Below are 15,402 nucleotides of genomic sequence, written 5' to 3'. Positions count from 1 at the left end.
GTTTTATTGTACTTGATAAGTTAACTGTAAATGTGTCTTTCAAATACACATTTCTATTTGCCATAAGGGCCAACAATCAGTGAAATGACTTGTAGGAGCACTTCTTCCCAGTCACTGCTGCGTGAAAACGTTATCTCTATCAACCAAAAAGGAGCATCTTTTATGTGCAACTTAACCTTAAAGGGCATCATTAAATCCCTTAGTAAACCCTGAACTGTACCTTATAGATGACTGTGATCAAAACGTAATGATGCCATTAGGGCTTCTCTGCATTGCTGCTTCGGCTCAAAAAAAAAGACATTCCCTTATCTGATTCTTTTCAGATCGAGTAGATGAGGCCAGAAAGCTCCTGGATCCAGTCAAGCTCCTCCCCGCCTCCTCACGGCCGTTCTTCATTGTAGTCCTGCCCCTCCGCACACCCCTTATTTTAACCACCAGCTCTTCAACACTATAACTGGAGTTGAAAATTCTGCACATGCACCTGACATTTTAATGACAGAGGCTTGTCCCCACTCGGCTTGGAGTTTTCAAATCAAGTTATAGTGACGTGGGGCTTTGATAAGGGGTGTGTCTAGGGGTGGGTTTACAATGTAGAATCCACATAATGTCATAGTGGAAATCACCTACATTTAAAATGTTTTATGTAATCAAAGCCACCTAGTCGAATACCCTAGACTGGTTTACTGCTGTGTAGTTGTCTGTAATGAAAGTTTCTTCACTGAGGTCAGCCCTGTCACACTCCCTATGATGTGATTTGGTATCTCCTTTCTTACTGTCTATTCTTTATGTCCTGTCCTGACTTCACTACCCTCGCTCCTTGTATATCTTCAATTACTGATTGCCGCCTCCCCCTTGGACACAAATTAAAAATTATGTTGGGTATCCCTCTTCTATAGACTTCCTATCACCCTCCAGATTTATTATGAGTCCTTTTTTGAGCCCACTCCTAATGCCCGATTTTCTGTAGCCACCCACTAATAATGTCCCCTTTTCTTTAGCCCACTACATATAGAGCCCCACCTTTTCTAGCCCCCACTCCAATTGATTCCCCTTTTTCTGGATCATCCCACCTATAATGCCCCCTCTATTACCCCCAACCCCCCTCCTTTAATTTTTTCTCTTAAAAATACAAAAAATATGTATGCTCACATATGCTCACCTTTCCCTGTTCACCTGCAGAAGTTATCTTTTCTTTACTCCTCTGCCTTCGCAATAATTCTGGGTCTTTGGCCATGGCCAAGCAGTTGTGAACCCAACTGGGTCTTTGGCCACGGCCTAGCAGGGCTGGCTTCCAGACCATGAGTACCCCTGCTAGCTATATATGATCTGTGATCATATGAAGATGGTGCTGCTGGCTCAGCGTTTGCACATATACACAATCCTCCTGCTCTCTGCACTTAGTGATAGAGAGGAGGAAGAGCCCACCAGCTCACACTTGGTGTACATGGGCTGCAGGCTGTATTTGAATATGGCAGAGGTCAGTAAGTGATGCTTCTGGCCTAGGGGCTTCCCAAGTAGAGATTTTGGGGGAGATTTCTTAATGTTTCGGTCTTTAGACCAGTGCGAAGTAGAACAAAACAGTTCTCTGCTGCACCAGATTTATCATTGTGTTGGATGATTAATCTTTTGCAGTATAAGACTGGAGAGTCCTACTTTGCATCTCCTATTAGTTGTTCTAGTTTACTGCGCCACAATATTGAATTTTCTGGCACAGGTTATTTCTGGCGCAGAAACTCCCCCTTTTACAGAGGACATGCCCCTTTTTAACAGGAGTCAGAAAACCGCCTAAAGTTGGTCTAAAACCATTAGTAAATGTGGCTAACAACATTTCAGATGCAAATTACTCCAGTTTTCTGGTGTAAACACATTCATCTCCCCTTCCTCTCCTGCTAACTTGGTGTGTAGTCTGCAGTGACAGGAGGGATGGGGAAGACTTGAGAGTAACACCTCTCCCCCTATGACCATTACATAATGAATGACATCACAGAGTGCAACGGCCAGGCCATGCGCACGGAGGTGTCGCCGACCTACAGCTGGCAGGAAGAAAGAAAGAAGATGCGCTGCAGAGGGAGCTGCCGCGGTCCTGCCACGAACATGAAGATGAAAGAGTAGCTGCCCTTGCCGTCGGAATGGTGAGTACTCAGTTTATTTTTTTAAGGGCAGGCTATATACTACAGGGGGCTGGCAGGCTATATACTACAGGGGCTGGCTATATACTACAGGGGCTGGCTGTATACTACTGGGGGGCTGGCAGGTCATATGTTCGAGAGGCTGTGACCGATGCATTTCCCACCATCGGCTTATACTAGAGTCAATAGGTTTTTTTCAGTTAGTGTTAAAATTAGGGGTCTCGGCTTATACTCGGGTCGGTTTATACTCCAGTATACTTCACAGTGTATCCACCACATAAATCATATATATCCCTCACACTACAATTGACCACACTGTGCCCCCACTTACATCATATATACCCCTCACACCTCAACTGATCACACAGTGCACCCATATATATCATATATACCCCTCACCCTCAACTGAGCACACTGTGCAACCACATATATCATATATACCCCTCACACCTCAACTTATCACTCTGTGCCCCTACATATATCATATATACCCCTCACACCTCAACTCATCACACAAAGCCCCCATATATATCATATATACCCCTCACACCTCATCTGAGCACACTGTGCAACCATATATATCATATATACCACTCACACCTCAACTTATCACTCTGTGCCCCTACATATATCATATATACCCCTCACACCTCAACTCATCACACAAAGCCCCCATATATATCATATATACCCCTCACACCTCAACTGAGCACACTGTGCAACCATATATATCATATATACCACTCACACCTCAACTGATCACTCTGTGCCCCCACTTCTCACACATCTCTGTTAAAGGCAAAATAAAAAAAGTCACTTTTGGAATGAGGGGAGTAGAAAACAGAAACGTGAAAAAACGAAAACGGGCTGAATCCTGTAAGGGTATTGTATTATGCTGCAGATTTTCCAAAACAAATTTTGTGCAATTGTGCGTAATCCAAAACGTGTACGGATACTATAGATACACTTATACAGTTGCAGACACTCGATTCCAGGACGAGCTGAGATCGCGTACACAGGTGCACTAGCCGCTCGTCACCTATAGATGTCACTGTGGCACTTGCCGCTCGCTGTCTACGATACCTATTGAGTGGTGTTGGTGTCGCGGACGTGTGTACGTCATCATGACACGCCCCTGGAGCGCGCCGACTAGCTGAACGTGTTGGAGTTAGCTAGAGCGTTTCCTCTGTGCAGGCGTACTGATCAACCGACGCTCTGACGTCATAGGCGGTGCCGCGGAGATCACGTACGACTTGCCGGTGTGGCGGAACGGCGGCTGGGAGGTGGAGCCGCCGTATGGAGCAGTAATCGGCGGAGAAGGTGAGGAGTGACGGGCTGGTTAGAAAGGGCTCAACAGGTTCAGCATCTCTGCGCCATGTGGTTTCCTACCAGGCGGCCTCGTAGTGGAGAATTTACACCGCACTCTGCCCTGGTGGGCTCCGCTGTGAGGTGCTGAAGCCCCGGGCGACGTGTCACACACAGCAGCCAGCAACGTGTCAGTGTACCGCGCGACCACATGTTCCCTGTCATGGTCCTCACTCCAGAGCACACGTGTCCTGCCTCTACCTGCTGTGTGCTACATGCATCAGCTGTATACTGTATATACTCCCTGCAGTGTACACTGCCCGGCCGTATAACTTATCTGCTCCTCTCCCTGCCCAGTCATCACCTGTCAATGTTCTGGCCACTTACAGACTCTTGCATCAGTGTGTGCCATGTCTGTCTGGATCCAGATCACCTTCTGTCTGTATACTGTGCCTGGTGTGTGTATGAGATATATATACCCCCTCTGTCTGTATACTTTGATACTCTGCCCAGTGTATAACTTATTTAGTAGCCGGTCATCACATGATTCCTATGCTGGTCACTTACAGACTCTTGCATCATGTGATGTATCAGTGTGTCCTAGCTGGCTTTATACTGTTATTATACAGGTTAAAGGCATATAGAATAGGAAGTCATACAATTTTCTAGCATGCATAGACAATTCTGTTCCATTGTGTATTCTTTGTGAAAGCCGCTGGAATAAGTATTGTGTGATTTATGCTTGTGTGCATGTCTGTTTATACACGAATAACAGTTCGGAGGAAAGGCCATGTGAATAGGATGTGGATTGCCCTCCACTACCGGCTCTGGTCCATGTCGAAATCTTAGAAACTCAGATGCAAGATGCTTTTTCATTTTTATTTCAAATTTTCTATTTATTTTCAAGTCTACACATGCTTGCAAGGCAGCCTCAATTGGAAAAGTCTCTGTAAAGAGAACTCTTACTCCTTGACCCTATTTTCTTTTAACCCACACACAACACACAGGGCACTGATAACCGTGCCAGGCTGGGGATCCACAAAGATGCTTCTGATTGATTTGGAATCCTGCAATCCACAGGGTTACTCGGCCTTCCTCAAAATTTTACTCCCAGGATGTAGACACCATGAATTGCCCACTTCAGAATTTTGCCGCAGTAAAATCCTGATCATGAGTTGTGGGGAACATCAACCATGGATTTTCACTAGGGATTATACCCTTTTCAAAGGGTACCCTTATAGCTGCATCTATATTCGTTTAATAGAAGAAAAGTACTGATGCCATGTGTAGTCCTATTCAGTTCTACGCATACTTTACAAGGGACTTTATTCTTTGTTGCATGCTAAAGAACTAGTGAAGAAAAAGAGGTGGAAAACAATTTTAAATGTATTGCTATAGATTTAACACTTCCAATTTTATAAACAAATCAATGTCTAAAAATGTAACATCGCCTTAACCTATTATGTTTGCTTTGATAAGTGCATCAGGTGGCGCATAATCATGTGATCAGCAGGATTAGACTGGCTATACCATGCAGTTTGGTTCCCACTGTTGTGGATGTGGCCTTGGCATTTCCATTTCTATGTGCTGTGTGATTGAACGCCAAATTGGTATTGCCACCTTCATACCAATCTGGTAAAAAAATACGTTGTGTTATATCTGTTCTTTTGTGGGACATAAAATAAGTGTTTGTTTTAAAATGTTCTATTATCTTGCACAAAACAAATCCTAATATTGCGTCTATAATTTCTTATTAAAGGTGTATGTAAGTTTTATCCTACATATAAAAATAAACTACTGCCACACAAAAACAGCCCTAACATGTATATGTTAGATGAAAACATAATCCACATATATTGTGCTAGTTGAGCATGGAAAATTAACATAGGCAGATCTATGGCAGTGCTGGGCATGTATACATGAAAAACGGCAACGCTGAGAGGCGCTCCGGTGACGTCTGCCTTGGCACATCCGGCTAATCTACATATTTTTTTTTTTAAACTCTCTTCTGGCAAATTGTGCCGTTTCAGTACCTGCAAAAATGAATGGCCATGTACGTTCTACACTTCTACCATCAATCAAACTGACTGTAGATGTCCTTCTAAAAGAAAACAACCATTTTGTTAAACAAAAAACAAACCAGACATGCTCACCTGCGCTTTTCTTCATATCTATCCCCGGACAGGTCGTCTTTAATGTTCACACACTGTGATGACCTAGAAAAAAAACTTATATCTAGAATCCACAAGCACAGGGACAAGATGTTCCAGCACTCTAGGCTGCTAATTATGCACCCCGACCTCCCTCTTCCTCCCATGCTGGCAGAAGGAGGTGACAGTACATGGGGCATGAACTCATAATTAGCAGCCCAGACCACCGGACACCTGGTGAGTATATCTGGTTTGTTTTTTGTTTAACATATTGGTTGTTTTCCTTTAAATATGCCAATTGTTATTTTCTATTATTCTGTGCATGATTGGACACAAAAGCAATAAAACATTTGATGCTTATGCCACATTTTCAGAGTTCTTCAATTACGATGATCCAAATAATTATTATACCTGATCACCCAGCAAATTCACTTTTATAATATAACAATCAACGGAGAACTTTTATTGATCAATTATAGTGAGCAGATTTTCGGCTGGATTATACATTTTTATGCGTCTCCTTACCATGGGGACAAAAAAAGGGAAATACTGATCTAATCTAAGTCTAACTATCTTGGAAGAGTGACATCCTGTGGCCAGATGTCTGTTTTGGGAAACCGCTCCTCCGTGTGTCCTATTTAAATATATTTATAACTCCCCACACTCGGGATTGGCTGTAGAGGAGCAGGGGGCGTTGCTAAGCCAAGTGAGTATTTTCATATATTTGAAAAGGACACATGGAGAAGCTGTTTCCCAAGGGTGGGGGGGGGCGACTGCTCCTTTCCAGCCTTTCCCAGGGGACGAGTGCCTAGTCAGACTGCAGATGCTAATGAAAGGTACAATATAACATATCTTTTGTTCTGTAAAACCAATTTTTAATGCAAAAACACTTTGGCACAGTATGTACTATGCTCTGTTGGGACTGACAGAGTGTTAAAAATGGGTCTCCTGGTGACAGGTTCCCTTTAATATTAGTGGCCTGTCATTGGTCATAGATAACAATAGATGATATGACGCCTTGATAGATGTGCATTTTGATGGGGCTTTGAAGTACCACTGTTGCTTCAAATGTTGCAAAATGAGGACAAGTTATCAACATAAAGGTCCCACACAGAATTTCAAAAGCCTTTTTGACTTTCTGAGCAGTGTGATGATTTCGAAGTTAGTACTGTATCTCTGTACCATTTTCTGTGAAATCATGTCAAAGGATGTGTTTGTGTAAACTTTGCATACTTGTTACAGGATGTTGTCATGAGCCTTGTTTTTCTCTGCAGGCTTTTGCTGAGACAAGCAGCACTATTGTCTGTCAGTGCCATGTTTCTCCTAACTTTGCTTTTTTCATTCTTTGGCAGATGTTGGTTGATTCTGCTGTGCCAGAAAGGGGCAAACCTATTGCGAGAAATAGGGAGCTTGAAGTATAGCAACAGACATGGATGAACAGGCCCTGCTTGGACTAAACCCAAATGCCAATGCTGACTTCAGAGAGCGGGTATGCCACTGGGCACAGATCTACAGGGTTTTATTTAATTGCTGTTCATTTTATGTATCCTGGCAGCTAGTGCCTTCTGTACCCTAAAGACCTGTGAAACACACAATCATTTTTCTTTAAAATCTATTTAACCCCTTCATTACCAATGGATAACAAAACCTTCAGGACCAGACAAGTAGCAGTATGCTACAGTTTAGTTTCTTTTAGCATACTGGGTTTAGAAATATTCTGTATATATTTTTCAGTAACTAAAGAATCGGTGAGGGGAAAAAATTGTTTCAATATTTTTAGTCACTTTATGTAGTGTGCTATAATTTATGCAACCTCAGGTTGCAGTGAATATATATTCTCTCTCCACTGGCAGACTTATGTCTAGAATGAAAAGAGATGTGTGTGTGTGTATATACATACACTGCAACCCTGTAAATGTTGTTGTTGCAACAATCTTTTACTCTGATTACTCTGGATGCTTCTTATGGTTAAAGAAGGTAGTGAAACTAAAGTATATTGATGTGTCTTTCTTGTTAAAAAAAAAAAGTCAGGAGCTATTCTCCTCCTTAGCTGGGATTTGGGATGGCTGCTTCAGGGAGGGTAGGGGAGGTTTAAATGTTACTAAATTTGCATCAGACAATGTCCTAATCTTGATTTAAAGCTTTTAGGTCCAGAGGTTACTGATCAGTATTGTATATTACACTTCTGTGCTGCCGGGAGCTAGCTGTCACGATGTGCTGGCGATGCAGAAGTGTAATCTAGATTTCATGATCAGGACCTATAGTAATATTTCTGCACCTAGACCAGAGGATGTTAGTTGTAAACTACCCCTCGCTGCAGCAGAATTTCCACACTGAGGAGGAAAAAAGGGGAACCCTATATTTACAGCAGCTTTGCAAACTGTCACTGTTAAAGTTGATGTATATTCACATAGACTGGTCATGAAGGGGTTAAAAAGAGAAAAGCAGAATAATGATGGATATCTCCCATATAATAATGAGCGTGTCCACATAAAAAGAGAAGGAACAAAATGCAGAGATCAAGTCATGGGGCATGTGGGATAGTTGAGGTACAATAGAGTACCCCAAACTGTTAGGGAACTTGGGTCAACCACCATCCCTATAACATGTTTTAAATATATAGGCCAGTCATCTTTCTATAAACACCTAACTCTTGTACGGCCGCAGTTTAAAGAACATCTACCACCATGGTGAAGTATTGTAAACCAAGCACACTGACATGCTGGTGTGTGTCCTCTCTGGCAGGATCTGCTCTTCTTTTCGCTTCGTTTATCCAAAAAAAAGCTCTTAAAATTATGCTAAAGGAGCAAAGCAAAGAAATTAGATACTTGAATAAGATCAGATTCTGCCAGAGATGGCACACACCAATATGTCGGTGTGTTTGGTTTACAAGCTTTGATCCTGATGGTAATGTCCTTTAAGTGTTTCTTTCTCTGATGCATAACTTTGTTTTGTTTTGCCATTTTTCTGATTTTATTTCAGGCATTGGCCTATTTTGAACAGTTAAAAGTGTCACCAGATGCATGGCAGGTCTGTGCTGAAGCTTTAGCCCAACGTATATATAGGTGAGGACGGTTTATTTTTATTTTAGATTTGTTTAAATGATTATTATGACCTAAAGCTCTTTAGTCTTGTTAAATATTAAGTTTGTGGTCAGATGTATAAGCATTTAATATTTAGTGTATTCTTGGCATCTACTTGCAGATGATTCCATTCTTTGAGCAACGCGCTGAGTAGCCGTGTGGCTGCTAAAGTAATGGAATCATCTTGCATTCGCAAGATTTGCAGAGAGCCGGCAGGCCAACATCCTGGTAGAGGCGAGAGGCTCTCTGAAGAGCACCTCAGGCTAATTTAAATATTTTAAAAACATTTGATTCAAAATGCTTCCAATTCAAGAAATAAACGAAGATTACTGCAGCGGGGCGGAGAGGTGAGTACTAATCATCTAGTATCAGTGAATCTGATGGTAGATGTCTTTTTAAACCACATTGGACACTTCGGCAAATCCATTGTGATTGGCAGCTTTGTTCTCTGTGTTTAGCATAAGGCCTCTTTCACGCTTGTGTTACAGATCACGTCAGAGTCTGATCAGGGTGCGATGGGTATTTGGTCAGTGAAAAACTGACATTTTTCAGTCAGTTTGTTCAGTGTCTCGGCTTTTCACACAAATTTTTTGGGCAATTTCAATGCGTTTTTCACGCACAGAAAACGCATAGTTATATATAAAATGGCCTATACCTAGATTTTATAAAGCTTTTTGATGTAGATGGCTTACCCTTCACTGAGCTGCAATTGCCTAGCCAATATATGGAGAATGGAACTGTTACATTACCAGCGGCTGGGATTTTTACAAATCCTGTCCATCTGCAAGGGAAAAAAAATCCTGCAATAGAAATGTTTTTTTCTGTGGGTTTCCCATCCATAGCATGTTAACATTTTTCTGGAAGGTTACAAATCAAGATTTTAAGCCTCGGCAGTGTTTGTCTGGTTTCTGCCACAGTTGGAACAGCAGTGGAGATCCACAGCTATTCCAACCAGTGTGTCCTGGCTCATAAATAGGATTACGTATTCATATTGCAAGCATATGTGTGTGGAGGCCAGCTGAAGAGTGATCTGCCATAACTTATACCAGATATTAGGTCATCTTGGGGTTGTTTGCTTTGCCCAAGATAAAGTCATGATATAGTACTGTGGAAATTTTGCTACAGAGCACGGTTATGTGGTTGACAGAACAGTTCTTCATGGACTAGTCACACAAGCCTTGTTAATGACTGTACCATTGATATCTTTCCTCATGGAGATTGAGAACTGCTTTCATAAGCATTTAAAAGCTAATATGTATATTTATATTGAGTGTTCAAGAAAGTTGTGAAAAGAGAATAGTTAGACTTTTGTTCAACTTTTTTGGTAAATTAACATAATTTTTACAAACTGTTACAGCAAATGATTCTTGATTTTCTGATAATCTTACTATATTTATATTATATGTGCTTTCAGCGATGATCACGTCAAGTTCTTCTGCTTTCAAGTTCTAGAACATCAAATCAAATTCAAGTACGTACTGTTTTTAATATTCAATAAGGCCTCTGTTTCATAACAAAATGTCCTAAATCTAAGGCCTGATTCTCAGTTTTTTGAGTTTTATTTGTAAAATGTAACAAGAAAATGGCAAAGATACTCGCGATTGTGTAGCTTTTGTTATAAATTCTTAAAGGGGTTGTGTCACCATTGCACATGGCTGTAATTCAGCTCAATGCATTGTGACAAGTACTTTCACCATTTACACTTATTACAAAATCTGCAGCCTTACTGAGATAACTGCTTTTGTCCTGGTTGCTGGCGCCCCCTGCTGGTAGCTGAGTCCCGTCCTGAGCGACAGCTGATCTGACAGAGTCTGCGCACAGAGACTCAGCAGCTGCTCTGCACTACAGATCACTCTACGGGCTCACAGCTCCTCTCCACACTGAGAGATCAGCTGACACACTGCGGCCAATAGGAGGTGAGAGAGGAGGAGGGGCAGAGAGCTTAGATGTATAGTGATGCCTGTGATCTCCACTGCTTATTTCAAGCCTCAGCTTCACCAGGGCTTCCTGCATCACATGCCAGGTAACTGCAGCCAGACCTGGGTATCTGATACACAGAGGACAGAGCTCTTCTAACATGGATCATGGCAATGTAGCAGCCCTCTCCTCCCTCCACCATTAGTCAGGTCACACAGGAGGCTGCAGAGATAACACAAGTAACAGGCTGAGCTCTGACCTCTCCTGATGCAGTCCTCCTCCTGTACTCTCCACCATTCACTCTCCCTCCATGTTACACTGCTATCCTCCCCCTGTACTCTCCACCATTCACTGTCCCTCCATGTTACACTGCTCTCCTGCAAAGGGGCCCCTGTGCCTGACTAGCAGGGAAGTATGTCCTATCTAAGTCCTATTCTCTATCACCTGTCATCTATTTACTATCTATCTTCTATCTATCCATCTCTTACCTATTTAAATATCATCTATCTGTATATCTATCTCTCTCTCTATCCTATCTAGCTTCTATCTGTTTCATATTTGTCTAACGATCTATCTATCTCATATCTGTCTTTCTATCTATTTATCTATCTCATATCTATCTATCACCTTTCCTTTCTAGCAATCTTTTTACAATAGATAGGGGCACATTTATTACAACGTGTACACCGAAAAGCAGGCATACAAGCTGTGATTTAATCACAATTCCTTATAAATATATGCAAGAGAAGCAATTAACGGCCCCAAAGTAACATACGAAGATGCAAACGTTTATTAGTAAAAATGATAAAAACCATGTTAATGTACCTAATTTCAGGAAAGAGAAGTACAAAACAGTTTCCCTGAAAACACCCCTTACTCCTGCCAAGTGTCAAATATAATCAAACATGATACTGGACCTTCAGAATGAATGGCATGAGAAATACATGAAATCAGAAAGATCTCTGACTCAATGGTACAATAAATTTATACAAGTAGAGCAAATTTAGTTCAACCAAGTAGCTGGAGATCCCTGAAAGGGCATTGTCTGACTTCATACAATACACATCTGCCACGATTCACAAAGGTTGTGTTGTGGAATAACTGCCGCTGTCAGTGCTGTGCATGTGCCTGGCCCCTCCCACATCTGCTTCTGTGTGGAACAGAGTAGAGGCTGAACAAGCATCATAATAACACATAGAAAGGTATTTTTAATTCCAGGTAACCATTACATATAGATTTTTTAAATATTCTAACTTCTTTGAGAGCTTTTTGGAGTAATTTGTTTTGAGGCATAACCCCTTTAATGGGCCAAGTGGGATTTTTTTATAGGGATATTTTTCTATTTTTCAGGTATGCCGAGCTGACTGCTCTCCAACAACAACTAATAAGGGAAACTCTAATCGCATGGCTTCAAGCTCAGGTAAATAAATTAGATTGTAAACGTAGTAAAGATTTCACTTGGACAGTTTATTTTTAACCACAATTAAGTGGTACCTTGTAAAGGATTATTATGCACTACAAAATCGCAACTACTTTTCAGAAAAACTCCAGTACGATAAAAGGGCATCTCAGATGGTGTCCGATATCTGTGTGGGGGACCCACATGACAGGAACTTGCAGAAAGGTAGTTTTATTTGTTTTATCCTTGTATTCTAGGTGTTTTACAGTGAAACTTGAAAAACCCTACAAATGTAATGTTAACGAAAATTATTCGCAAGTGGTGCAAGGAAAACAATGTTTAAAAAATTCTGTTGCTTTTCTTAAAATGGTTTTTCAATAAAATTGTAAGTTGTTTTTTTTTTCTATTGCAGATGCTTAATGCCCAACCAGAGAAAACGTTTATCCGGAACAAAGCTGCACAAGTATTTGCTCTCGTATTTGTTACTGAGTATCTCACAAAATGGCCTAAGTTCTTCTTTGATATTTTGTCTGTTGTGGGTCTCAACACCCGAGGTGTCGACTTGTACCTAAGAATTCTAATGGCTATCGATGCAGAGGTAGTTGATCGGGACATAATTCACACCCCAGAGGTAAGGAACATGGTCTAGAAGAGATGTAATTTTGTGAAAGCGGATAGAGCTGATTTAAAAGTTACCCTGGTCACACACACACAAACTTAATACATATCCTTGTTGCTGAATTTCCCTGCGTCATAATTATACATACCATATATGCTCAAAAAATGTGCTGAAAACCCAAACTCGGCTTATACTCTAGTTAAAAATAAATAGGTTTTACCAGGTTTTTGTGGTAAAATTAGGGGCCTCGGATTATACTTGGGTCGGCTTATACTCCAGTATATACAGTATACTAAACCCCAACCATATATTTTCTGGAAGCAAACACTTTCCCCATTTTTAAAATTGCATTATAGACATAAATTCATGCAATTGTAATTCAAAGTATAAAATTTGATAAAAAATACATAAAATCTGACAAATAATGTGCTCCAAACAGAAAATATTTACCTGCACATCTCCTAAATGTAATAGATGAACATGTGTAGAGTTCACAGATAACTCATATGTACACATGAATAAATAATAATGTCACTAAAACTGAAATAACTAGATTCTGATTTTTGGCTACAAATTTTAAGAGCATCACAACCTGCAAAATATAGCAATAAAACAGATTAAAATGTAAACTGTAAAAGTGATTTTTATATATTTCTCACTTTAAATGTGAATATCTCCAGTTCCCTGACACCTAGAAAGACTATTTTAGATTCATTTGAAAGAAGATTCTCCACTTTCGTAGGAAAAAGAGTATATACAGGTATATATATCTCTATATCTCTGGCCTGAGAGGAGAAATCTATTTTTACATGCAAATTAGCATTTTGCTGGAAATCAAAACCATTAGATCAGATGCAACCTCTCTTGCCCACTTTTACTGCCTGCCACCTCTCACTTTATCTTCAATTAACTTGCAGCCTTGCCCATGGTGCACCAAATTGGCAGGTATGGGTAAAAATGAGGATTTCTTCCCATTGAGGACATAGCAAATAAGAAAACCATTTATTCAAAATCTAAGGCACATCATCCACAAAACCTTATGTTGTGGCCTGGGAGGTTTTTTGTTATAATAATTTATAATTTGGCTTACAGGAAGCACGCAGAAACACATTACTGAAGGACACAATGCGTGAACAGTGTATCCCAAACTTGGTAGAATCCTGGTACCAAATTCTACAGACCTCTCAGCACACTAACTCTGAGCTGACATGCCAGTGCCTTGAAGTGATTGGAGCCTATGTTTCTTGGATAGATCTAACATTGATTGCTAATGATAGGTATGATATATATTTATCGTTGTAATTGATAATGTTGTATGTCAGGTTTTTAAGACTTATTAGAACTATTTCAGTGGAAAATAAATTAGGTCAACTTTAATGCACATTATTCTTTATATATTTGCAAAGTAAATAAACAAGGCATGTGCTGCATGATACTAACATTAATTTTTATAATAATGCTAATAAACCTGAAGGACTCTGGGGGTTTTTCCAAACATGGGGGTGGGGGGGGGGGAGACATGTTCTGATCAATGTGACAGCCTGTAAATCTGCAGCACTGATGGGCTCTAGTTATAGAAGGAAGGAGGCCATGGACAACAAATATTAGAAGATTATACCAGTCACAGTGCCTGGATCTAGTAATATTCCCTTGGTTTGTCATGCTTGGTAGATTTTCTTTAAACGGTCTCCTCTCCTTGGTAATACCTTGACTTTATTCGAAATGTACCTTATATCCTTCCTATGCTGACCTTTCAGATTCATTAATATGCTGCTAGGTCACATGTCGGTGGAAGTTCTGCGGGAGGAGGCATGTGACTGCTTGTATGAAATTGTAAATAAGGGAATGGATCCAGTTGATAAAACCAAATTGGTGGAATCTTTGTGTCAAGTGTTACAGTCTGCTGGATTCTTCAGCATTAATCAGGTTTGTGACTTCAATATCCTGTTTCTTCAGATATTTATAGTGTAGTCTAGTGAGGCTCATGTATTGGCTTTTGTAAGTAACAGGCACATTATTTTCCACTAGGAGGAAGATGTGGATTTTCTGGCCAGATTCTCTAAACTTGTAAATGGAATGGGCCAATCTCTGATTATTAGCTGGACCAAGTTGGTGAAATCTGGAGACATGAAGAGTGCCCAAGACACTCTGCAGTCTATCGAATCCAAAGTGCCTCTGATGTTGCAGTTGCTAATCCACGAAGATGATGACATCTCTTCCAATATCATTGGATTTTGTTATGAATATTTGCACATCTTGAAACAGGTAAATGATGGACTCTTCTGTTTTAAGAAACCTATTTCCTTATGTTATAATTTTAATATGCTCTAAGAATTTTTTTTTTCAATTGTAGTTGGTATTACTTTCTGATCAGCAGAAGGCCAATGTTGAGGTAAGTACTTCTCCGATTAAATTGATACTTTTAGTTAAAGGGGTTTCCCACCAATATGGAAAACCCCCAAGGTGACAGGATTGAAGTAAGGGGAAAAAAAACTTTCCCTACTCAGTCTCCTGGTTCCTGTGATACTCCGGTACTTCAGGTTTTTGGCCCTGAAACAGGAAGTACTAGAGTGGATGTGTGTGTGTGTTGGATTCAAAGAAAATGAATGTATATTATTACAGATAAGTGTCAGGGTATATTTGTGAGCATGTCATAATGTGTAATTATAAATGTGGTTTGTTTTTTTTTTGCCTTTTGCAGGCTGTAATGTTGGCGGTTATGAAGAAACTAACTTATGATGAAGAGTATAACTTTGAGAATGAGGCAAGCTATTAACAAATCTTAAAAATGTATAAGGAT

At 40.4% G+C, this 15,402-nt stretch overlaps 1 protein-coding gene across 1 annotated transcript in view; it reads left to right on the top strand.

Moving 5' to 3' along the window:
* Positions 1-3,224: 3,224 nt before the first annotated feature.
* The window catches only part of XPOT (exportin for tRNA), a 32,503-nt gene continuing 20,325 nt past the window's right edge, over positions 3,225-15,402 (top strand). Inside the window, exons 1-11 of the mRNA XM_072146619.1 lie at positions 3,225-3,449; positions 6,937-7,073; positions 8,567-8,649; positions 10,082-10,138; positions 11,935-12,004; positions 12,396-12,614; positions 13,695-13,879; positions 14,360-14,528; positions 14,631-14,867; positions 14,956-14,994; positions 15,304-15,366. Coding sequence (XP_072002720.1) covers positions 7,014-7,073; positions 8,567-8,649; positions 10,082-10,138; positions 11,935-12,004; positions 12,396-12,614; positions 13,695-13,879; positions 14,360-14,528; positions 14,631-14,867; positions 14,956-14,994; positions 15,304-15,366 — 1,182 coding nt within the window. The 5' untranslated portion in view covers positions 3,225-3,449; positions 6,937-7,013. The remainder of the gene's footprint in view (positions 3,450-6,936; positions 7,074-8,566; positions 8,650-10,081; positions 10,139-11,934; positions 12,005-12,395; positions 12,615-13,694; positions 13,880-14,359; positions 14,529-14,630; positions 14,868-14,955; positions 14,995-15,303; positions 15,367-15,402) is intronic.

Source organism: Engystomops pustulosus, chromosome 4, assembly GCF_040894005.1.
Source record: "Engystomops pustulosus chromosome 4, aEngPut4.maternal, whole genome shotgun sequence".
Classification (NCBI taxonomy): Eukaryota; Metazoa; Chordata; class Amphibia; order Anura; family Leptodactylidae; genus Engystomops; species Engystomops pustulosus.
This window is presented reverse-complemented; position numbering and strand designations above follow the sequence as displayed.